We start from the raw sequence: 25147 nt of genomic DNA, 5'->3' as shown, positions 1-25147 counted from the left end.
GAGATAGACCATGTTAATAGATTAGAAGATAATCTATTAACAATAATCAATAATGTTTAGATGTCAGTTCTCAACTGATCTGTAGATTCAAATTAATATTCCAGTAGGGTGTTTTTTTTTTTTAAACTAACCAGCCAATTATAAAAATAGCTAGAGAATTCCAGACATTGTGGTGATAGTATAGGATAGATGTGTAAATGAATGGAACTAAACAGAATCCAGAAATAAACCTGTGGTTATATAGTCAATTAGTTTTCTACAAAGGTGACAAGGCAATTCAGTGGGGAGAAAGAATAGTCTTATCAACAGATGGTGCTAGAAGTGGATACCCATATAGAAATAATGAAGTCCAGCCTTCCTTATCTTATACCATACACAAAAATTAATTTGAAATACATGTTAGACCCAAACATAAAGCTCATAGTATAAAACTTTTATAACAAAACTAGGAAGTTTTTACAATCTTTCAGAAGGAAAGACAAAGGTTTTTTAGATAGGATGCAGAAAACTTCAGCTAAAAAAAAAAAAAAAAGATAAAATTGGACTTCACTAAAATTAAATACTTTTGCTATTTTAAAGATTAAGAAAATGAGGAGGCCACACACTGAGAGAAAATAACTTGTAATACATCTGAAAGAGGAACTGTACAACTCAGTAAGACAAAACCCCCAAATTTTCAATATGAGCTAAATATTTAAAAAGACACAAAGAAATGGCTAATAATCACATGTGAAGATGCTCAACACACTCATCTAGGAAATCCAAATTGGTACCACAGTGAGATACTATTACACATCCATTGAAGTGAGTATAATGAAAAAATTCTGGCCCTCCCAAGGGCTAGTGAGGATGTAGAGTAAGTGGAATTTTCATACATTGCTAACAGAATTTTAAAGTCGTACAACCACTTTGGGAAACAGTTTGGCGCTTTCTTCAAAAGTTAAACATATATGGTTGATCTTTGAACAACCCTTGGGTGTGGTTCCAGGACCCGCCAATGATACCAAAATTTTCAGATGCTTAAGTCCCAAAGTGGCTTTCCAGATCGTCGTTCCCCATCCGTGGATTCAATCAACAGCAGATCTTGTAGCACTGTAATATTTATGGGGAAAAAAATCTGCATGTAAGTGGACTCATGCAGTTCAAATCCATGTTGTTCAAGGGTCAACTGTACAATACCTTACAACTCAGCTGTTTGTCTCTTAGTTACTTATACAAGAGAAACGAAAACATCTGTTCACAAAAAAGACTTACATACCAGTGTTCATGCCAACTGTATTCCCGGTAGCCCCAAACTGGGACAACCCAAATAACCATCGACAGGTAAATGGATAAACAAAATGTGGATAAAATGGATAAACAAAACCGTCCTCTATATGTGTGAAGGTATGGATGGCAAAGCAGTACGAGAAGGTGTGGATGGCAAAGTAGCACGAACATGTTTTGGAGGTGATGGAAATGTTTTGTATCATGATTGTAGTGGTGGTTTCTTGGGTGCATACAGCAATCAAAACTCATCAAATTGAGCACTTTAGATGGATTTACTTGAACACAGTGTATGTAAATTAAATCCTGATTAAATAGCTTATAAAAAATTGTGCTGAGCAAAAGATGCTAGACAAAGAGTATGTGCTGAGCAAAAGATGCCAGACAAACTGTGCCTCCATTTACATGGAATTCTAGAAGATTGTCCTAAACAGCTGTTGCCTGGGGTGGGGCCAGGGAGATCCACTGAGAGGAAGCGGATGTAACAGAATCCTTTGGGGAGATTGATGTGCTTCAAATTTTGATTATGGTGCCTGTTATCACGGGTATATATATTTGTCAAAATTTACACTTAAAACAGGTACATTGTGTTGTATGTAAATTATAACTCAGATGATTTTTTAAAAGAAAAATGAGCAGTATGTACAAGTTTATGTAGAGACACAAAATGAGGTGATCACCATTGCCTGAAGATATATGGAAAAAGGGGGATGATCAAGCTTCACCACTGAAGAATAAGAATTCAGTAGGAAGTGAGTACATATGTCTGTATTGGAGATTGAGAATATTCCAGATAGATATATAAAAACAGGAATGGTATAGTGAACAGGCATAATACAAGAGCTTTTAGTCACAATAAGTTATTCAAACATACTGAATCACCAACCCAGCACCATGAGTGGAGGCCAATAAGTGGCATGGCTGGGATTGAAACACATGTTTGACTGCAAAGCCTGCTCATTTAGTTATACCACAGGGTGTGAATTGTTTGATATGCCTCAGTCTAAGGATTTGTAGGAGAGGAATGATGGTCAGGGGCTAGAATGCTATCTCATCCTATGGAATTTGACCTTTAGCCTCTTTAAAATACACACCTCTTTCGGAAGCTCCCAGACTCTAATACGCTGGTTCTTAAAATGTGACCCCCAGACGAGGAGCATCAGTATCACCTAGAACCTTGTTAAAAATACTGATTCTTAGGCCTCACCTCAGATCTCCTTTGCTGAAACTCTAGGGAGAAGCTCAGCAATCTTTGTTTTAACAAGTCTTCCCGGTAATTCTGATATGAAGTTTGAGAACCACGTGTCAAATAAAATTTGAAACAGCTAAGGGATGGAGCACACTAAATTCAAAGTTACATTCTCTCTGGGCCCCAGTTTTTTCATCCATAAAATGAGATTTAAACTACATGATGCTTGGGAGATTCTCTGGTGGTCCGGCGGATAGGACTTTCACTGCCGGGGCCCAGGTTCAATCCCTAGTCGGGGAACTAAGATCCTGCAAGCTGCGTGGCGTGACCAAAAAAAAAAGCTTAAATAAATAAATAAAAATAAGTAAACTAGATGATCCTCTCTAGATTTTTAGGCCCAGTGTCTTAACGAGTCAGGGTTAGCAAGGTGACCTACTGATAGTCTTCCTGGATTAACTATAAGCACTTCAGACACATTGTCCAACTTATTTCTAATGATTTGCTGAAAGTACATAAGCTAGAAACTAGAAGACACCCTCAGCTTTTCCCTCCCCTTTGTAGCCAGTCATGTCATTTTGCAATTCAGCTGTCTTCTAGTTGAAACTTGAATGTACTCTTCTTCCTCCACCCTTCCCCAGGACCAGGCAAATCTATAGGTGTCTTTGTGTGAAATAGAAAAAGTCACCCACCTCCACCCTTATTCCAGCAGACAGATGGGCATATGCAGCAGTACGCATGGCTTGGCAAACCCCCTGGTTTTGTGCAGTGTGCAATTTTTACACCACTGGACCACTATATACTCTGCCACGTACACTATGAAATATATAGTGCTACCACTATACATTAAGGTACTTATCTCTTACCTCAACTATTTTTCCTTTGGTTTCCTTGTCTTTAGATGTCTCTTACCTTCAAAAAATGCCTCATTTCACACTCTTACCTGGGAATAGTACACTTAATATTTGCTTTGAATGTAAAAATGCATGAAATAGATGATGCCAAGTCTAGTCATGTCATTCTTTCAATCAAGAGTCACCTTCAGATGACTCCTGGGCCTGGAAAATTCACATTAAGGTTTCTACTACATCAGTATATTCACAAGTTTATCTTGGCATTTGTTTCACCTAAGAACTGGAATTTTTTTTAACTTACAATCTCAGCAATAGACAGAAGTAACACTTCAGCTTCTCATATAAAACCCAGTATCCAAGCTAGTGATGTACTTTATAATAAGCAATTCCTTGCCAAGAAATCTGTGTTTATAAACTAGTCTCACTATCCTAGCTACCTAAACTGACACATTTTTTTCCATCTTAAAAACAGACACTGTTTTCTTTCTATTCCTAAAATTGAAAACAGAGGTGTCATTGTTATTAGCACGTGATCCAGCTGACCAATGCTGTACATCTTCAAATTTGCCAAGTTAGGAAGAGAACTCAGTATCCTAGCTTAATGTCTTAGGTACAGTAAACTGTAATCATGTTTTTAAACAGTTGGCTGCAGCATTAGCTACTGAGTTTCAGAAGTCAGTTAAAAAACCAGCATTTAAAAAGCACAGCATGTTTGTTTTCTGTATTTTTGAATATACATGTACAATGAAGGTAAAAATAATCTAACAACAAAGAACAGGTTATCGCCAAATAATTACCACCAGATTTTTAATATTATTTTTTCTCTTCAAAAGGATAATGCAAGATTTCTCATTTCTGTACAGTGTTTAACTATGCAAGTGAAAAGGGTTTCCATCTTCATGATCTGAGTTAAGATTTTTGAATTTTGAGCACTGCCTGTTTTGGTTATTACATTTCTGTTCCACAGTTGTGTCTGTTGGTCTGACCAGAAGATCAAATCAGTTATTTCAACAGAGGGAATTTTAAGAACCAGGTATAAAGTTGTTAACAAGGTAGATAAGAAGGCAACTCTTAAGATATCAGAGTTAATTGCAAAAGCAGCCACCACTCCTAGGATCGGGGGTTACAAAGGGAAGAAGTGGTAATTATTAAAGGATAGGTCCTGTGGAGCTGACCTCTGAGAAAGAAGACATTGCTCTTCTAGTGCTGGTGTGTCTGATCTCAGTGGAGAGGACCAGATCTCTGGGGATAGGGCACTGGTGGACAGGTGCTGGTTTGTCTTGGGCACACAAATGAGGTCAGTTCTGTGAAGGTTAAAAAACTGCAAACTCGATTCTGTTAACTCCTTCAAGAAGGTACTGCAGATGCTGGGATGAAGAAGCGAGTCTGGGATGATGATCACAGGAACAGCAAACAGGAAAGTCAAGTGATACAGACAGGAAGAAGCAAGTCTTCTCTTTCCTTCAACTCTGAAATCTCCTCCAGCCCTTTCTGTTGGCAAAGGCTAAATGTGGTTTTCAGAGCCTGAACCCTAGCATCACAAGGCAGAAGGTTGAACTTTGGAGTTGATAGAATCTAAATACATTTTGACTTTCAAAGTCAGGGAAAAAACTTAGCTAACCTAGCTTATGGTCTTAGGTATAATAAACATACGAAGTTTAATCATGTCATTGAAAAGGACTTCCATCATAACGTGCCGAGTAAGAATTTAAATTTTTGCTACAATTTATTAAATTTATCATAATATCAATTTATTAAATTTCTTTTTCATACTTGTGAACACTAATCTTTTGCTTTTTAACTTGTTTTAAAAATCAAAGGTAATCACAACAAATGAAAGCACAAAACCTTGATGGTTTTATTACAGAAAACAAGTTTTCTACAACCTTAAATGTAAACTGAAGTCTAAATATGCCCATTACTATTGCTGAGAAGCCCTCAGTGGTTTCCAGTTGCCTGTCATATGCAATACAAACTCCTCAGCCTCCTCATTGATCTAACCTACTTCTCTAGTGTTATCTCCCACTACCTTCATCTGTTTTACCTAAACTCCAGCTAGACTGGACTGCTCTCTGTCCTTTACCATGCATTGAACTTACTTACTTACCTCAAGGCTTTTGTTCAGGTTAATTCTTACCTACAGCATCCCTTTTGGGTGGTTCTCTTTTCCCATATGCTCCCCATGTAACTGTTAAAATCCTACCCCTCCTTCAAAGCCCTCTGCAATTTATGGGCCTCAGTAAAGTTTGTCCTGATCTAAACAGCTAAATGTGTTCAAAGACTATGGTACCATAAAATACTTTCCAGAAAAGGTTTTAATCAATTTATAGTTCCACTAGCAGTATATTATGTGTGCCTGTTTTCACCGTGACTTCACTAACCCTCTTCCTACGATAAATGGTTTGTCACCCTACCATCTAAAAACAGCTATCTTGTGTCTTCTCCTGTCTCCTCTACCAATTTATTTTTAACTGGATTCTTTCTTTCTTTTTTTAATTCTTATATTATTTTGGAGTATAGTTGATTTACAATGTTCTGTTACTTTCAGTTGTACAGCAAAGTGATTCAGTTATACATATACATAATTCTTGTTCATATTCTTTTCATAACTGGGTTCTTTCTTCACAGGGGAAGACATAGGTTCTCCCTCTCAACCTGCTCTGTGATCTCCCATTAAAATAAAGCAAGAGTGCCTACCCTTAAGCCTTATCCTCTTCTCCACCCTTTTCCCCTCTAGTCACTCACACAAATTTCTCAAAAGAGTATTATACATGTGTCTGCATTTCTCTCCTCATTAAAAACATGTATGGAAGTGAATTTTTATTCACTCATTCAGGAAATATTGTAGATTACCTAGTTCATGCCCAGCAGTGTGCTAGTGAAAAGCAAGCAAGCAGAGATAAAAACCACTTGTGCATTCTCTGCCCTCATGGAACATTCAGAGCAGAAAGGAGGTGATGTAAAATAATATAAAGTATGATTGTGATAAGACTTAAGAATGAAGGCTATTTTTTAGATTGAAGAGCTTATACTGCCTATAATGATGAGTCAGGGATGACATCCATGAACCAGTAATTGAACTGAGGTCTGAAGATATGGTGGGAATTAATAGGCAAAAGGAATTTGCCTGTACTCCAGAACTGTTGTCGCCAAGTTCATGCTGTTAGGTCCATGGGTACTGGTTGTGTATCTACTTGATCCCTAAGCAGTGTTTGATAGTGTTGATTTCTCCTCCATTGAATCTTGCTACTTATATGATTACAATTCCTTACATGAACTCATTCACTCTCGTTGCTTTAAATGTCTTCTAGTGTGTCAAGGGTACCCAAGCTTATATCTCTGGACATGACTTGCAAAGTTAAACTTAGTATGCAAAATGAAATCCTTGGCAATTCCATGTACATATTTTTTCCCAGTAACCCTAGGATCATTCTTGACCTCTTCCTCTACCTTGCCACTGTCGCCTTAACATTGCTAATTAATTGTCCTGTGTGTGCTGAGCACTACAGTGAGTGCTCATACGTTTTTCCCTCTTTCTGGAAGACTTCATTTGCTTAAGGAGCAGTATATTGTTGCTTCAAGACTCAATCAACTGTTTTAGACTGTTCCTTTGATTTCTGTTTATTGTACTGTTTAGAGACTATGACCTGCATTATTTCTACTTTTGAAATTCATTATAATTTTTTAGTGGTGTATGATAACTTACTTGATCAATTTTTTTTAAGTGTGCCAGGGGTGGCACATTTTTCTCTATAATATTTTTTCCCCATCATCCTAATATGGTGTTATTGTTTAAGTTTTAAGTTTCTTTCTCAGTATGTGGTAAAGCAGTACAGAGGGTCTATTGCTGTTCTTCCTGGACTGTAACTTTCTTCCATATTAACATACCGGTTTAGCGCTTTTCTATATTTTAACATTGATATTGTTACTTCTGTGACATTCACTTGGCATACCTCTGTCCATCATTTGATTTTCAACTTTCCTTTGTCCTTTTGTTTTAGTTGTGACTCTTATAAATAATACATAGCCAGTTTTTCTGTTACTTATATCCAGAGTCCTTCAGTAGGCAGATAGGCTGATTTTTATGTATTGTCAATCTTATTTTATTTATTTATGTCAATGATTAAATAAGCATTTTATTGGCACAAATAATTCTTAAACTGAAAATACAATTATCGTAAAGGAGGAAATAAATTTCTCATCCCAGCACTTGAAAATCATCAGTCTTAAACATTTTGTTATATGTCCTTTATAAATAGAAGAGGGAAGGATGAAGAAGAAGATAGAGGAGGAAGGGGGAACAATTTCTGCATCAACTGTCTTCAACATTATTGTTAATTTAATTGTTTTGTAAATTGATAGCTTCTACTGCAGAGCAGGGAAAAACAAGTATTCTTTCTTTTAGTACCAAGCACAATGCCTGATATATAAACGTTCAGTAAATGTTAAAAGAGAGAAAGAAATGATCTTTTCCATTTTTCTTTCTTCTCTCTACAGATTTCTATAGAGAATGATTACCTGGGTCCCCGAAGAATTGAAAGTCTACAAAAAGAAGATGCTGACTGGCAGCGGAAAGCTCATATGGCTGTGCTGTCCATTCAAGATCTTACTGTCAAATATTTTGAAATAACAGCTAAAGCTCAAAAAGGTGAGTTTCCCAGTAGAATTATTTTTGTTAGGTATTTTCAAAATGGATGGAGGTATTTTCAAAAATGAGTGGTTTAAGTATTTTGTGTTCAAAATAGTTATATAGAAAAGAATTAAAGACCACTCATAATCCTAGCAGTTAAAGAAGACCACTATTAACAAGTTAAGGTATATCCTTTCAGTCTTTTCTAGGCATATGTGTTTACATATAGCCCACCTTTAAAAAAATTAAAAGTGATGGGTATTAGTATAGCATAATTCAATTCTGACAATAATCGTTCATAGTTACAGATGTCATAGCTTAAAGTCCCAGTCACCAGCAAGACTCCCTGCCCTTCAGACACTACTTGCAAATTTGGGGTGTCCTTAGGCCATCTGTACGTCTAACCAACTGGCTACAAATTTGGGGTTCCTACAGCCCTTTTAGGTTCAAAAATTCACTCGCAGAACTCAGGAAAACACATACGTACCATTACAATTTATAAAGGATACAAATCAAGCCAAATGAAGAGATACATCTGGCAAGGTCTGTCTGGCAAGGTCCATTCCTTCCAACTCCCTTCCATAGAGGCCACAGAAATCGTTCCACCACTCCCTGAGAAGCAGTTTAAATTATTCATTATTTTAATAATCTCTCTATTTGTATACCTGGCATTAAAGTCGTTATGCAGGTTATTCTTTCAGCAAATCCACGTTTCCTTAAAAGTTTCAAAGCAATTGTGCTGAATGAGAATACTTTCCTTGATTCCTCAGCATCATTGGGCATTGTCATTTAAAAAAAAAAAACAGTTTAGTAGATGAAAAGCAGTACCATGTTTTTAAAATTTGCATTTCTTTGCTTATTACTGAGTGTTCATCTTTTTTGTTTTCATGTAATAATTGGTATTTGCATATCCTTCCTTTTTTCCCAGTTACTGTTTTCTGCCTGTTTTTCTATTGGGCTGTTTTCCCCCTATTGATCTATATAAGATCTCCTTGTATTCTCTATATATTAGAAGAGGAGTAAAATAGGCCTTTATTTCCTTCCTTATGCAAAGCCAGGTGTAGCCCAATTTTACTGCTTAGCTTTTAAAAACATCTTAAATGGGCCCTTTTCTGACAGGTGTATGTATGTTAGAACATTAAGGTTTTTTAAACAAATTTAACGTGATTCCTTGTAAACACCAGGACTGTTGCCTTCAGAGCTTTTTTGCATATAATGATCACCATAGGGTGCTATTACATGGTGTTATCCTGTTAATGTTATCAGTCATCTTAGCAAGAATCTTTATTCTTGCCAGCAGAGGGAGAGAAGAATCTGGGGTTTTTTTGTTTTTTTTGGTTTTTTTGTTTTTTTGCGGTACGCGGGGCTCTCACTGTTGTGGCCTCTCCCGTTGCGGAGCACGGGCTCTGGACGCGCAGGCTCAGTGGCCGTGGCTCATGGGCCCAGCCACGCCGCGGCATGTGGGATCTTCCCAGACCGGGGCACGAACCCGTGTGCCCTGCATCGGCAGGCGGACTCTCAACCACTGGGCCACTAGGGAAGCCCAAGAATCTGTTTTAGAGGTGTTCCAATATTGTTCTAGGGGTATTCCGAGCATTCTGTATTCATAATTTTCTACATTATCTTCATATTCCTGAGCTGTTGGAAGATAACTCCAGGTGAAGTGAGCAGCAATTAGGCAGAAGAATACATTCTATCTAAAGATGTTGGAAGACAAAGTATTGACTAGGTCTTATGGTAGGTAACAACCTGAGACTGAATTAGGACAGAGAACTGCTCCACAGACACAGTCCTTAAGTGGGAAGCAAGAGATAAGGCTCCAGATTATTTTTGTTTATGCAGAATGTTTGACTATATGCTGTGATTACAAGTTCAGGTAAAAATGATAGAAGCAGCAGACTAGGTATTTAAGCAACTTGGGTACTCATATAACTCTCCTTTTATAGGTGTGTAACCTTGGTCTTAAGTCACCAAGTTTCACATATCTATGTTGAAGGTGTTGATAATGCATACCATGCCTATTCTATAGGATTGCTGGGCAGATAAATAGAACACTTGGAAAAAGCACTTTGAAATTAACACATCGTATAAATATGAGTGATTGTGGTCACGTGTGCATGAGGGAGAGAAGAAACTAAACAGACCATGTATTTGATTAATATTGCCATGTGAAGTGAGAGAAACATTTAAATATCTATTATTCTCTCATTTAATTTCCACAAGTCTTCCGAGGAGGTACTGTATTTCCTTATGTTTATTATTCAAGGGAATTTAGCCCAAGAACAGTTAAGTTAACTTTCTTCTGAAAGTTACATATTGATGGGTAAAAGTGAGAATTTAACTCCACACTAACTCCAAACCCCCTGCTGTTATTTTTTCCCCTACAGTGCACTACTGTATTGATCTTATGGTTGCATAAATATTATCATACATTTTTAAAAGATAGAGATTTAAGATGGCAGAATCATTTTGCTATGTAAGCAACAGAAGTAGTTATTATTTGTTAGAAACCCTAAAATAAAGGATCAGCTCAATATTCAAATATGTTAGCATTTAAAGGCCAAAGAAAAACCAGAGAAACCAAAAGAACTATATTGAGAGGAGATTCTGAGTAAATAGATTGCTCATTTGTCATAAGAACTCAACAGATTTTTAAGACTAAATCAAGAAATGGTAACGTTCTTGAATGGAGGTAACTACCCAGGAGCAGGTTCCAAGTTGGTTGCATTTAGTCATTGGGATTAAGGGTGGGGGGAGAGCTGAGCATGAGAAACTGCTCTTTTCCACTATCAGCCTCTCTGTACAGTTTTAATTTTCAAGTATGTACTCGTATTATTGTCAAAAAATTAAAATTGAGGCAAATGTTACTGAGATACTTCTTGCAAAGAGGGTTATGATATAGTAGCATTACAAAAGTATTAATCACTTACCTCTGAACGTATTAAAGAAACTACTAGAGAATGTACACTAATCTAAAGACTACATTAGGTACTGTGTAATCAGATTGCCTGACTCTTTTATGATAGTTAAAGCATGTCTGACCTATTAGGCATAAGGATCATAGGATGGTTGGGTTCATTTGTATAAGGACCCAAGATGAGCCAGCACCATGCTATTATCAGTGATTAACTTCTTTAACTGGAAGATACTAGTTGTTTGATTGTCAAGAAATGTTTCTTGAATGAGGCCTCTATTGTGGCAAACTAAAAAGTTCTTCCTTTTTCTGTGTGGTGGCAAGGAGAAGTTGGGCGTCTTCTTTGGGGCTTAGTTAGTTAAGCCCAGCGCTAACTGATTCTGCTCCAGCACTAACCTTAGCAGAATCAGCTCCATGCTAATGTCTAGGATTTATTTCATCCTACCATTATCATTAAAATACGTTTGGAGAACTCAAAAGTACATGAATTTAAATAATTTTTAAATACCCTTTAATAGTTATGGTTCTGACTTCAACTAACATACCTAGGAAAAAGTATAAACCGTGACAGAATAAAGTTTTATAGAAACTTAGAAATTTAATAACACTGGACAATGTGAAAAGAGTATTTTTTTAAGTAAGTTTTAAAATTAACCTGAAAACTCAGTTTCATCTTCAGAAAGTTATTTCTGAGAATGACTATTTAAAATTCTTATTGGAGACATTAGAGAGAATCTAACATACTGTTGAATTATATTTTAGAGCTGTTATAGGTAGTTTATCATGAGGGTAGCATTTGTGTGTTTATCTTTGAGTGTGTGATCAATGGAATCTAAGACTTTCAATTCTTTAGTATCAAGTTGTTTCATGTCTTAATGTCTCAATGTCTTTTTAAAAATTATCAATAGCTGTATATGATCGAATGCGAGCAGATCAGAAGAAATTTGGTAAAGCATCATGGGCAGCAGCTGCTGAACGTATGGAAAAACTCCAGTATGCAGTTTCTAAGGAGACTCTGCAGATGATGAGAGCTAAAGAGATCTGTTTGGAACAGAGGAAACATGCACTAAAAGAAGAGGTAACGGGGCTTCCTTGGTGGCGCAGTGGTTGGGAGTCCGCCTGCCGATGCAGGGGACACGGGTTTGTGCCCCGGTCCGGGAGGATCCCACATGCCGCGGAGCGGCTGGGCCCGTGAGCCATGGCCGCTGAGTTTGCGCGTCCGGAGCCTGTGCTCTGCAGTGGGAGAGGCCACACAGTGAGAGGCCCGTGTACCGGGGAAAAAAAAAAAGAAGAGGTAACAAAAGCCGTGAGAAAAATATATTTAAAAAAATTTTTTAATAAGATGTGCTATTTGACTTTTTTTTGGTGTAAGACTTAAATTTTTCTGACTCTACAGAAAGTTGTTAATTTTGCAGTACCTCCATGAGATGATGATAACTTTCACAATGGGGCCTCTGATAGAAGAGTTAGAGTTATGGCATTTTCACAGCATGCCAGCATGACTGTAGGCAGCAACTGTTAAAAGAAAAAGGAGCACTCATTTCCTATCTCCCCTTCGGTCCTCCCCACACCTAGGCAACTATTTTCTGTCTCTATAGATTTGCTATTCTCGACATTTCATATAAATGGAATCATAAAAGATGTAATTTTTTAATGCTTTTTCCCCCACGTAGTGTAATGTTTTCAAGGTGCATCCATATTGTAGCATGCATCATTACTTAATTTACTTTTTTTGGCCAAATGATACACCACATTTTGTGCATTCATCAGTTGATGAACTTTGGGGTTCTTTCTACTTTTGGAGCTTTACGAATAAAGCTGCTGTGAACATCCATGCGCAAGGTTTTCATTTATCTTGGCGTGAAATGCTATTTAACCTATTGAGGAACTATCAGACTGTTTTCCAAAGCAGCTGTACCATTTACATTCCCACCAGCAGTGTGCAAAGGATAGAATTTCTCCACATCTTTCTTTACATTACACTAAACAGTCTTTTATATATATTATATATATATATAAAATAATAGCCATCCTGGTGGGTGTGAAGTGGTATCTCATGGCTTTGATTTGCCTTTCTCTGATGGCATTTATGTCCATTATCTTTCCATGTGCTTATTGGCCACTTATATATTTTCTTTGGAGAAGTGTCTATTCAGATCATTTGCCCATTAAAAATTTTTTTGTGTGTGGGGGAGCTGTGCTGCTAGGCTTGCGGGATCCACTGGACTGCCGGGAAACTCCCTAAAATTGGGTTTTTTAAATCACTGAATTGAAAGAGTTCTTTACATATTCTAGATACAAGTCTTATCAAATATATGATTTGCAAATATTTGTTCCCATTCTGTGGCTTGACCACATTGGCTTCTAAATACATTGAGTATGTATGTGTGAGAGTTGTATATTCTCTAGAGAAGAACAAAATGTCATCACTGCTTTTATTAATACAGCTTTATGTAAAATATATTCTATGAATGTGCATATGCATGTCTAACTCTTGTTTAAAAAATAGTGTATGAGGTAATCTGTAATATTTTAAGGGTACGATCTAGAAAAATCTTTTTGTTAATGGATTTTAAATTATGGATTTAGATTTGTTAATGGATTTATTTTTCCCTTACATTTTCTGATTTGCTACTATTGTTAAAGGAGAAATTAGAACTTGTTCTGAACTTTTCCACACTATTCAGAATCTCTTCACAGATTTCAGCTCCATCTCTCCTTCACCTGAGGCATTTCCACTCTAATCTTCTTTTCTAGTTAGCTTTCTCCTTTATGTTACTAGGTATCTGGAATTTTCTTAAGGTCTTGAACTTTAAAACTTGATATGCTAGCATTTTATTGACTGAAATAGAGTGCCACTGTCTTCATCAGATTGACTAGCTTTATTCTAACCAGGATGAATTGTAATGACAATATAGGGTGCCTAAAAGAGCTGCTGAGGTAAGATTTATAACTATGTGTTATTGCAAGAACATTTCTTACTGGAATTGGTCTCCTATGGTAGAGGAAGGGTGAGGCTGAAATGGGCCAGGGAGTCTGGCATGTTTATCTGTGGGGTCATTTTCCCTGGGGTTATCCTTAATAGTACCTTAATAGTCTGTTTTTGAATGTTCTCGATTGTGTTTGAATTCTTCAGAGGATTTGGTAAAGCTGTCAGTTAGTCATTCTTGCCAGGTTTATGCCTGTTGAGTGATACAATATATGCATTGTGCTTTTTATACATATCTGTGATGATGGCTGCACTAGGTTTATTAGCATTAATTTAACATGACCACATGACTCAGGAGAAACAGACCAAATGTGATTTATTAAGCCCATCCCAAACAAATCCCTTGCTTTATAGTACAGTACAACTCTGTGGTTTAAATTATGGGGAGACTTTTGTTCTTTAAAAAAAATGTTGATATGTCACATCTCCTTAGGTTATTTTAAAAACAAAAACGTCTTCCTGATGTGACAGTGGTATTTGCCATGGTATAATGCTAAACATCAAACAGTTTCTAAAGTAACACTGAAACATTAAATATCACCCAGGCAAGCAAAATTACATTTGACTTAAAAATTTTTTAACCACACTTAGGAGTAAGTACTATTCCTTTTTAACCGAGTCTTGATTATCGTCATTCTCACCTCTTTTAAGTCACAGACTCTTGTCCCTTTATGAATTTGAAAGCTAGGAACACTGTACTCAGAGAAAAATATACATGTTCACACAGCTTTATACACAAATTTAGTAGGTTCTTAAATTATCTGTACACGAGCCTCTGATCCCACATTGTCTGCTGGTGTTCAGTTGCTTCATGGATTTATCCTGTCTGATTAGTTAGTATTCATTTCTAATCATAGCTTAATTTCTTGTTCTCTCAAACTAGATATGTCCTTATTTTTATTTTCAATGCAGATGCAGAGTTTGCAGGGCGGTACAGAAGCCATCGCTCAGTTGGATCAATTAGAAGCTGATTATTATGATCTGCAACTTCAGTTGTATGAAGTGCAGTTTGAAATCTTAAAGTGTGAAGAGTTACTGTTGACAGCACAACTGGAAAGCATCAAAAGACTTATATCGGGTATGATGTGTGTCTAATACATAAGTCCACAAAAAGACATTTAAATGAATGATGGAATTTCCCCATGTATTTGTTTGCATACATAGGGAAAATGTACATGGACACCAGTTTTATTTCTTCTGTTGAGGTTAAGAAAACTTAATGTAAAGTCAAACAAGTGATTTAGTAGATGTAGCAGTGCAACTATGTTATTCCTTCCTACTTACTTTGTAAGTAACTTGCTTTGTTGCTTCAGCCAGAATCTGTATTCTCAAATTTTTTAGTTGGGAAACAAGGTTCTTGGCATTTTATATTGAGCACTTAACTATGTGCCAGACACCGGCACACATATTCCCCCAAAGAGGTATATTTCCTAATCAGTATTTTACGAAGGGGTAATGGCTTTGCCTGAGGTTATAGAATCAGTGAGTGGATCAGAGCCCTGTTCTGTCTGGCTCCATAGCCCATGCTCTTAACCACTACCCCTTGTTGCTGTTTTGTAACAGAAAAGAGAGATGAAGTGGTATACTATGACACTTATGAAAGCATGGAGGCCATGCTGGAGAAGGAAGAGATGGCAGTGTCTGTGCATTTACAGAGAGAAGAGCTACAGAAACTTCAGCAGAAAGCACGCCAGCTGGAGGCAAGACGTGGACGGGTTTCAGCCAAGAAAGCATACCTCAGAAATAAAAAGGTATAATAGGTTACATATTAATTGAATATAACCTTAATTTTACATCTTGCTTTTATTCCATTAAGTAATCTTTTATTTATTTATTTTTCCATTACTTAATCTTTGACCCATATCCAATAATTCTAACGCAATTTGTCACTAATACACATACCTTTTAAAACTGAGTAAGAGTTATATCTTCTCAATACTTGGGCCATTGTATTGACATTATATGGTTGTCTGAGCATTCTCCTCTTAAACACATTAGAACAGCCAGTGGTGATATGCTGTTTGCCTCAGCCACCCAAAGGTGACTCTGATCATGACTACAGGATTCCATGTAATGCAGTTCCCGGCTCCTTTTTATTTTAAGGAGACCAGGGATGCTCTACAATTAAGTTGACTGGTTCTGACCTCAGTCTTCAAGGGAATTTTTATTTATATATAAAAGTGTGTACCAATTTAATCTATATTCTTCACTCTTCATTCTTATATTAAACTAAATCTGAGGTAGGGAAACTCAGCCCTGTAGATTCTGCCCATTTACACCGCAGCCTCTGATCTGCTGTGACCTATCACGGCACACAGCCAAGGGTCTCTGAATGGTCTTGCCCCCTGTCCTCCCCTTTCCCTGCCCCCAGACCCCCAAATCCAACGGCGTAGGCGACAGAACTGCAGAGGGAAGGAGGAATGACAAAAGAAGGCTGGAAAGAGAGGAACTTAGAAACACTGTTCTGAGAAGAACGATCAATCATACTTTACCAAAGATCAGAATGACTCTCTTTGTAACAGCATCCTACGTTCCTTGTGGTCTGCATGTCAGCATCCCCAGGGTCACAGGCTCCGTGGTTAACCTGGCACCCACCACAGAATTTCATACCCAGGGGTAGTTCTCTGGCTCTAAGTAAATCATGCCCTGCTTCTCCTCTTGAAAGAACAAAGCGGGTCTCTGGCTGTGCCATGAGGACTTGAGGTCTATGCTTTGTGATTAAACTTTTCAAGAAGAATAATAGAAATAACATTGTTCTTTATGTATGTTATCTTCTTTTATTCTCCCAGTAGCCAAAAAGCATTCTGATACTTGATTTGGTGGCAAACCCAGACCTGAACATTTCTTTGTCCTACTTACTTTGACTATTCATCTGTTTTTGCTGCAAAAACATCAGTAATACTTATTATGGGGTGTTGTGTCAGATCCTGCTGGAGTTACTAGGCAATAGATGGTGTATGCAACATATCACCGTTCTAAAATTAAAAAAAAAATTAATTTTGAAACACATCTGAGTTCTGTTCTTGATAAGGAATTGTAGACTTGTATCCTCATTTTATAACCAAAGGAACTAAGGCTTCCAGTCGTTAAATAAATTACCTAAGGAAAAGCAGCTAGTATGGGTCAAAGCAGGATACTATCCTCTAGGTCTGTGTGACTTGGAAGCCTGAGCCATTATATCACTATATCATGCCACTTCTCCCCCTTGGAGACTGCCTTGGACAGGTTCGATCTGTGATCAATACTTGTTAGGCAGTAGAGTCAACGCAGTGTGGGTAAAGATAGGAAGGAGACAAAAGAGCTGCTTTAAAATACAGCTTCCTGGCCTGAAAGGTTATTCATGTATGACTTAACGAGGTTATAAGAGTAATCTTTTGGTATAGCTTTGAGAGTGTTAGAAACTGTTTATCTGGAGGACTTCTCCAGAAGGACCCAGAGAAAATGAAGACTTAGCATGGTGCCACTAGGCAGTTGCCAGATGATAGGGTATGTGTAAAGAGCACATATCTCTTAATATTATTTTCATGTAAATCTGTAGCATACGATTATTGTACTTTCTAGTCTTTAAGGTCTCTTTTTAGCTCTGAAGTCTATGATCAGAAGATTCAGATTTCATGATATTGTTTAAACCAATCCGGGCAAAATCATGTTCTTTAATTCATCAGAAAGCACTTAAGAAACAGTTTAAGTCAAGCGTTATGTGTCCTTTTTTTGCTCAGACTAGTTTAAAGAGTACAATAATACTTAGAATCTTCTGGCCACAGTCTTCAGATTTGAAAGAGACTTTTGAGACTATCTAGGTACACCCCCCTTCCACTCTACCATGCCCCATTCCTTCCCTTCCAAAAAAAGGGAGAAATCAGGAATTCTACAGATGTTAAGTAGTTTAATAAAAGAATCTTTTAAGATCCTAATTATTTGGCTTATGCTGCTTCGATATTCCGGATGAGAAACCAGAGAAACCAGAGGTAGCTTACTTGATATTTTGCTGTGTAGGTATATGTTAAGATTAAAATTTAATTTATCAAATTGAATTAGATTTTGAGTCTTTCAAGTTTCACTTATATTAAAACACATTTCATGTATTTATAGGAAATTTGTATTGCAAAACACAATGAAAAATTCCAACAGCGCCTTCGGAGTGAAGATGAATATAGAACCCACCACACAGTACAACTAGTAAGTTTGCACTCTGAAAGACTTAGAATAAAACTTCGAATTTTACATATCTCAAAGTGAATAAAATCTGTAGAGAATAAGAAAATGTTATAGCTAGATGTTAGCATTAAGTCACTGTTCAGCCATTCCTCAGTGTCCATGGGGAAATTGGTTCCAGGACACCTGCCCTTCCAACTGTCCCCCAACCTCCCCACCAAAATCTGTGGATGCTCCAGTCCCTTATATAAAATAGCATAGTACTTGCATGTAACTTGTGCATATCCTCCTGTATTCTTCATCTCTAGATTACATGTAATACCTTATATAATGTAAATGCTATGTAAGTAGTTGCCAGTAGGCAAATTCTTCGAGTTTTGCTTTTTGGAACCTTCTGTGGTTTTTTTGCCCCCTGAGTATTTTCAATCCGAGGTTGTTTGAACCCAAGGATGTGGAACCCACAGGTTCAGAGGCCCAATTGTGTATATACTTCCTTATAGCACAGCTTCCTCTACCAGTGCAGTACCACACAAGAGTGGTATATTTGTTAACAGTCTGAACCAACATTGGCACATCATTACCACCCAAAGTCCACAGTTCATCCTTTGTTCTGTACATTCTATTGTTTTTGCTAAATATATAATGACATGAATCCACCATTATAGTATCATACAGAATATTTTCACTGCCCTAAAAATTCCCTGTGCTCCACCTTTTCATACCCCTCTCTCCACAAACTCATGGCAACCACTGATCTTTTGTTTTGCCTTTCCCCCTGACGTTTAATTGGAACCCTATATGTAGCTGTTTCATATTGGCTTATGTAACTTGTAATTTGCACTTAAGGTTCCTCTTTGTATTTGCATGGCATGGTAGATTATTTCTTAGCACTGAACAATATTCCATTGTCTGGATATACCACAGTTTATTTGTCCATTCACCTGGTGAAGACATCTTGCTTCCAAGTTTTGACACTTAAGAATAAAGCTGATAATATGGGAAGGTTTTTGTGTGCACATTAAGTTTTCAGCTCTTTTGGGTAAAATAGCAAAGATGCTGGATCTTATGGGAAGAGTATGCTTACCTTGTAGGAAACTGCCAAACTGTCTTCCAAAGTGGCTGCACCATTTTACGTTCTCACTAGCAATGAATTTAGAGTTCCGTGTGCTCCACATCCTCCATTTAATGTTGTCAGTGTTTTGGAATTTAGCCATTCTAATAAGTGTGTAGTGGTACCTCATAGTTGTTTTAGTTTGCAGTTCCCTGATGGTGTAGGATGTTGGGCATGTTCTCACAAGGCTTATCTACCATCCGTACCTCTTCTTTAGTAAGTGTTAGATATTTTGTTCATTTTTAATAAGGTTATTTATTTTCTTATTGTGGATAATAGCCCCTTTCAGATATATCTGTTGCAAATACTTGCTCCTAATCTGTGGCTTGCCTTTTCATTCTTTGACATTATCTCAAAGAGCAGTGTTTTTTTTTGTTTTAATATTATTTTTTTTTATACAGCAGGTTCTTACCAGTCATCTGTTTTATACATATTAGTGTATATATGTCAATCCCAATCTCCCAATTCATCCCCCCCACGTGCCGCTTTCCCCGCTTGGTGTCCATACGTTTGTTCTTTACACCTATGTGTCTGTTTTTGCCTTGCAAACTGGTTCATCTGTACCATTTTTCTATATTCCACATATATGCGTTAATATACGATATTTGTTTTTCTCTTTCTGACTTACCGCACTCTGTATGACAGTCTCTAGGTACATCCGCATCCGCACCCAATTTCGTTCCTTTTTATGGCTGAGTAATAGTTCCTTGTATATATATACCACAACTTCTTTTTTTTTTTAACATCTTTATTGGAGTATAATTGCTTTACAATGGTGTGTTAGTTTCTGCTTTATAACAAAGTGAATCAGTTATACATATGTTCCCATATCTCTTCCCTCTTGCATCTCCCTCCCTCCCACCCTCCCTATCCCACCCCTCTAGGTGGTCACAAACCACCTAGCTGACCTCCCTGTGCTATGCAGCTGCTTCCCACTAGCTATCTATTTTACGTTTGGTAGTGTATATATGTCCATGCCACTCTCTCACTTCGTCCCAGCTTACCCTTCCCCCTCCCCATATCCTCAACTCCATGTTCTAGTAGGTCTGTGTCTTTATTGGTGTCTTACCCCTAGGTTCTTCATGACATTTTTTTTCTTAGATTCCTTCTATATGTGTTAGCATATAGTATTTGTTTTTCTCTTTCTGACTTACTTCACTCTGTATGAGAGACTCTAGGTCCATCCACCTCACCACAAATAACTCAGTTGCGTTTCTTTTTAATGGCTGAGTAATATTCCATTGTATATATGTACCACAACTTCTTTATCCATTCATCTGTCGATGGGCATTTAGGTTGCTTCCATGACCTGGCTGTTGTAAATAGTGCTGCAATGAATATTGGGGTGCATGTGCTTTTTTGAATTATGGCTTTCTCTGGGTATATGCCCAGTAGTGGGATTGCTGGGTCATATGGTAATTCTATTTTTAGTTTCTTAAGGAACCTCCGTACTGTTCTCCATAGTGGCTGTATCCATTTACATTCCCACCAGCAGTGCAAGAGGGTTTCCTTTTCTCCACACCCTCTCCAGCATTTGTTGTTTGTAGATTTTCTGATGATGCCCATTCTAACTGGTGTGAGGTGATACCTCATTGTAGTTTTGATTTGCATTTCTCTAATAATTAGTGATGTTGAGCAGCTTTTCATGTGCCTCTTGGCCATCTGTATGTCTTCTTTGGAGAGATGTCTGTTTAGGTCTTCTGCCCCCCCCCTTTTTTTTTTTTGCGGTACGTGGGCCTCTCACTGTTGTGGCCTCTCCTGTTGTGGAGCACAGGCTCTGGACACGCAGGCTCAGCGGCCATGGCTCACGGGCCCAGCCGCTCCGTGGCATGTGGGATCCTCGTGGACCGGGGCATGAACCCGTGTCTCCTGCATCGGCAGGTGGACTCTCAACCACTGCGCCACCAGGGAAGCCCTGCCCATTTTTTGATTGGGTTTGTTTTTTTAATATTGAGCTGCATGAACTACTTGTATATTTTGAAGATTAATCCTTTGTCCGTTGATTCGTTTGCAAATATTTTCTCCCATTCTGAGGGTTGTCTTTTCATCTTGTTTGTAGTTTCCTTTGCTGTGCAAAAGCTTTGAAGTTTCATTAGGTCCCATTTGTTTATTTTTGTTTTTATTTCCATTACTCTAGGAGGGGGGTCAAAAAAGATCTTGCTGTGATTTTTGTCAAAAGGTGTTCTTCCTATGTTTTCCTCTAGGAGTTTTATAGTGTCTGGTCTTACATTTAGGTCTTTAATCCATTTTGAGTTTATTTTTGTGTATGGTGTCAGAGAGTGTTCTAATTTCATTCTTTTACATGTAGCTGTCCAGTTTTCCCAGGACCACTTAAGAGGCTGTCTTTTCTCCATTGTATATCCTTACCTCCTTTGTCATAGATTAGTTGACCGTAGGTGCGTGGGTTTATCACTGGGCTTTCTGTCCTGTTCCATTGATATATATATCTGTTTTTGTGCCAGTACCATATTGTCTTGATTACTGTAGCTTTGTAGTATAGTCTGAAGTCAGGGAGTCTGATTCCTCCAGCTCCCTTTTCTCCCCTCAAGATTGCTTTGGCTATTTGGGGTCTTTTGTGTCTCCATACATTTTAAGATTTTTTTGTTCTATTTCTGTAAAAAGTGCCATTGGTAATTTGATAGGGATTGCACTGAATCTGTAGATTGCTTTGGGTAGTATAGTCATTTTCACAATATTGATTCTTCCAATCCACAAACATGATATATCTCTCCATCTGTTTGTGTCCTCTTTGATTTCTTTCATCAGTGTCTTATAGTTTCCTGAGTACAGGTCTTTTACCTTCTTAGGTAGGTTTATTCCTAGGTATTTTATTCTTTTTGTTGCAGTGGTGAATGGGATTGTTTCCTTAATTTCTCTTCCTGATCTTTTGTTGTTAGCATATAGGAATGCAAGAGATTTCTGTGCATTAATTTTGTATGCTGCAACTTTATACCATATTCATTGATTAGCTCTAGTAGTCTTCTGGTGGCATCTTTAGGATTCTTTATGTATAGTATCATGTCATCTGCAAACAGTGACAGTTTTACTTCTTCTTTTCCAGTTTGTATTCCTTTTATTTCTTTTTCTTCTCTGATTGCCGTGGCTAGGACTTCCAAAACTATGTTGAATAATAGTGGTGAGAGCGGACATCCTTGTCTCATTCCTGATGTTAGAGGAAATGCTTTCAGTTTTTCACCATTGAGAATGATGTTTGTTGCGGGTTTGTCATATATTGCCTTTCTTATGTTGAGGTAGGTTCCCTCTATGCCCACTTTCTGGAGAGTTTTTATCATAAAATGGTGTTGAGTTTTGTCAGAAGCTTTTTCTGCATCTGTTGAGATGATCATATACTTTTTATTCTTCCATTTGTTAAACATTGATTGACTTGTGTATATTGGAGAATCCTTGCATCCTGGGGATAAATCCCACTTGATCATGGTGTATGATCCTTTTAATTTGTTGTTGGATTCTGTTTGCTAGTATTTTGTTGAGGACTTTTGCATCTATATTCATCAGTGATATTGGTCTGTAATTTTCTTTTTTTGTAGTATCTTCATCTGGTTTTGGTATCAGGGTGATGGTGGCCTTGTAGAATGAGTTTGGGAGTGTTCCTTCCTCTGCAATATTTTGGAAGAGTTTGAGAAGGATGGGTGTTAGCTCTTCTCTAAATATTTGATAGAATTCACCTGTGAAGCCATCTGGTCCTGGACTTTTGTTTGTTGGAAGATTTTTAATCACAGTTTCAATTTCGTTGGTTGTGATTGGTCTGTTCATATTTTCTATTTCTTCCTTGTTCAGTCTTGGAAGGTTATACCTTTCTAAGAATTTGTCCATTTCTTCCAGGTTGTCTGTTTTGTTGGCATAGAGTTGCTTGTAGTAGTCTCCTAGGATGCTTTGTATTTCTGTGGTGTCTGTTGTAACTTCTCCTTTTTCATTTCTAATTTTATTGATTTGAGTCCTCTCTTTTTCTTGATGAGTCTGGCTAAAGGCTTATCAATTTTGTTTATCTTCTCAAAGAACCAGCTTTTAGTTTTATTGATCTTTGCTATTGTTTTCTTTGTTTCTGTTTCATTTATTTCTGATGTGATCTTTATGATTTCTTTCCTTCTACTAACTTTGGGTTTGTTTGTTCTTCTTTCTCTAGGTGTAAGGTTAGATTGTTTGACATTTTTCTTGTTTCTTAAGGTAGGATTGTATTGCTATAAACTTTCCTCTTAGAACTGCTTTTACTACATCCCGTAGATTTTGGATCATTGTGTTTTCATTGTCATTTGTCCCTAGGTATTTTTTGATTTCCTGTTGACTTCTTCAGTGATCTCTTGGTTATTTAGTAACGTATTGTTTAGCCTCCATGTGTTTGTGTTTTTTACGGTTTTTTCCCTGTAATTTATTTCTAATCTCATAGCATTGTGGTCGGAAACGATGCTTGATATGATTTCAGTTTTCTTATATTTACCAAGGCTTGATTTGTGACCCAAGATGTGATCTGTCCTGGAGAGTGTTCTGTATACACTTGAGAAGAAAGTGTAATCTGTTATCAGATGGAATGTCCTATAAATATCAATTAAATCTATCTGGTCTGTTGTGTCATTTAAAGCTTGTGTTTCCTTATTAAGTTTCTGTCTGGATGCTCTGTCCATTGGTGTAAGTGAGGTGTTAAAGTCCCCCACTATTGTTGTGTTACTGTTGATTTCCTCTTTTATAGCTGTTAGCATTTTCCTTATGTATTGAGGTGTTCCTATGTTGGGTGCATATATATTTACAATTGTTATATCTTCTTCTTTGATTGATCTCTTGATCATTATGTAGTGTCCTTCTTTGTCTCTTGTAATAGTCTTTATTTTAAAGTCTATTTTTTCTGATATGAGAATTGCTGCTCCAGCTTTCTTTTGATTTCCATTTGCATGGTATATCTTTTTCCATCCCCTCACTTTCAGTCTGTATGTGTCCCTAGGTCTGAAGTGGGTCTCTTGTAGACAGCATATATATGGGTCTTGTCTTTGTATCCATTCAGCCAGCCTATGTCTTTTGGTTGGAGCATTTAATCCATTCACATTTAAGGTAATTATCGATACGTATGTTCATATTACCATTTTCTTAATTGTTTTGGGTTCGTTTTATAGGTCCTTTTCTTGTTTTTCCCACTTAGAGAAGTTCCTTTAGCATTTTTTGTAGAGCTGGTTTGGTGGTGCTAGATTCTCTTAGCTTTTGTCTGTCTGTAAAGCTTTTGATTTCTCCATCAAATCTGAATGAGATCTTTTCTGGGTAGAGTAATCTTGGGTTGTAGTTTCTTCCCTTTCATTACTTTAAATATATCATGCCACTCCCTCTGGCCTGTAGTGTTTCTGCTGAGAAATCAGCTGTTACGCTTATGGGATTCCGTTGTATGTTATTTGTCGTTTTTCCCTTGTATCTTTTAATAATTTTTCTTTGTCTTTAATTTTTGTCAATTTGATTACTGTGTGTCTCGGCGTGTTTTCCCTTGGATTTATCCTGCCTGGGACTCGTTGTGCTTCCTGGACTTGGGTGGCTGTTTCCTTTCCCATGTTAGGGAAGTTTTGGACTATGATCTCTTCAAATATTTCCTCGGGTTCTTTCTCTCTCTCTCCTCCTTCTGGGACCCCTATAATGAGAATGTTGGTGCATTTAATGTTGTCCCAGAGGTCTCTTAGGCTGTCTTCATTTCTTTTCATTCTTTTTTCTTTATTCTGTTCTGTGGCAGTGAATTCTACCATTCTGTCCCCCAGGTCACTTATCCGTTCTTCTCCCTCAGTTACTCTGCTATTGATTCCTTCTAGTGTATTTTTCATTTCAGTTTTTGTATTCTGTTTGTTCTTTAATTCTTCTAGGTCTTCATTAAATATTTGTTGCATCTTCTCGATCTTTGCCTCCATTCTTTTTCCGAGGTCCTGGATCATCTTCACTATCATTATTCTGAATTCTTCTTCTGGGAGGTTGCCTATCTCCACTTCATTTAGTTGATTTTCCGGGGTTTTATCTTGTTCCTTCATCTGGTACATAGCCCTCTGCCTTTTCATTTTG

General features: G+C 37.3%; 1 protein-coding gene across 1 annotated transcript in view; it reads left to right on the top strand.

Annotated features, from left to right (window-relative positions):
• The window catches only part of JMY (junction mediating and regulatory protein, p53 cofactor), a 73369-nt gene that overhangs the window by 32710 nt on the left and 15512 nt on the right, over window positions 1-25147 (top strand). Inside the window, exons 3-7 of the mRNA XM_082836365.1 lie at window positions 7804-7954; window positions 11759-11928; window positions 14752-14917; window positions 15403-15590; window positions 17932-18018. Coding sequence (XP_082692491.1) covers window positions 7804-7954; window positions 11759-11928; window positions 14752-14917; window positions 15403-15590; window positions 17932-18018 — 762 coding nt within the window. The remainder of the gene's footprint in view (window positions 1-7803; window positions 7955-11758; window positions 11929-14751; window positions 14918-15402; window positions 15591-17931; window positions 18019-25147) is intronic.

This window comes from Leucopleurus acutus, assembly GCF_964270905.1.
Source record: "Leucopleurus acutus genome assembly, chromosome: 3".
Classification (NCBI taxonomy): domain Eukaryota; kingdom Metazoa; phylum Chordata; class Mammalia; order Artiodactyla; family Delphinidae; genus Leucopleurus; species Leucopleurus acutus.
Note: the sequence above shows the minus strand (reverse complement) of the source record. Positions and strands in the feature narration are given on the sequence as shown.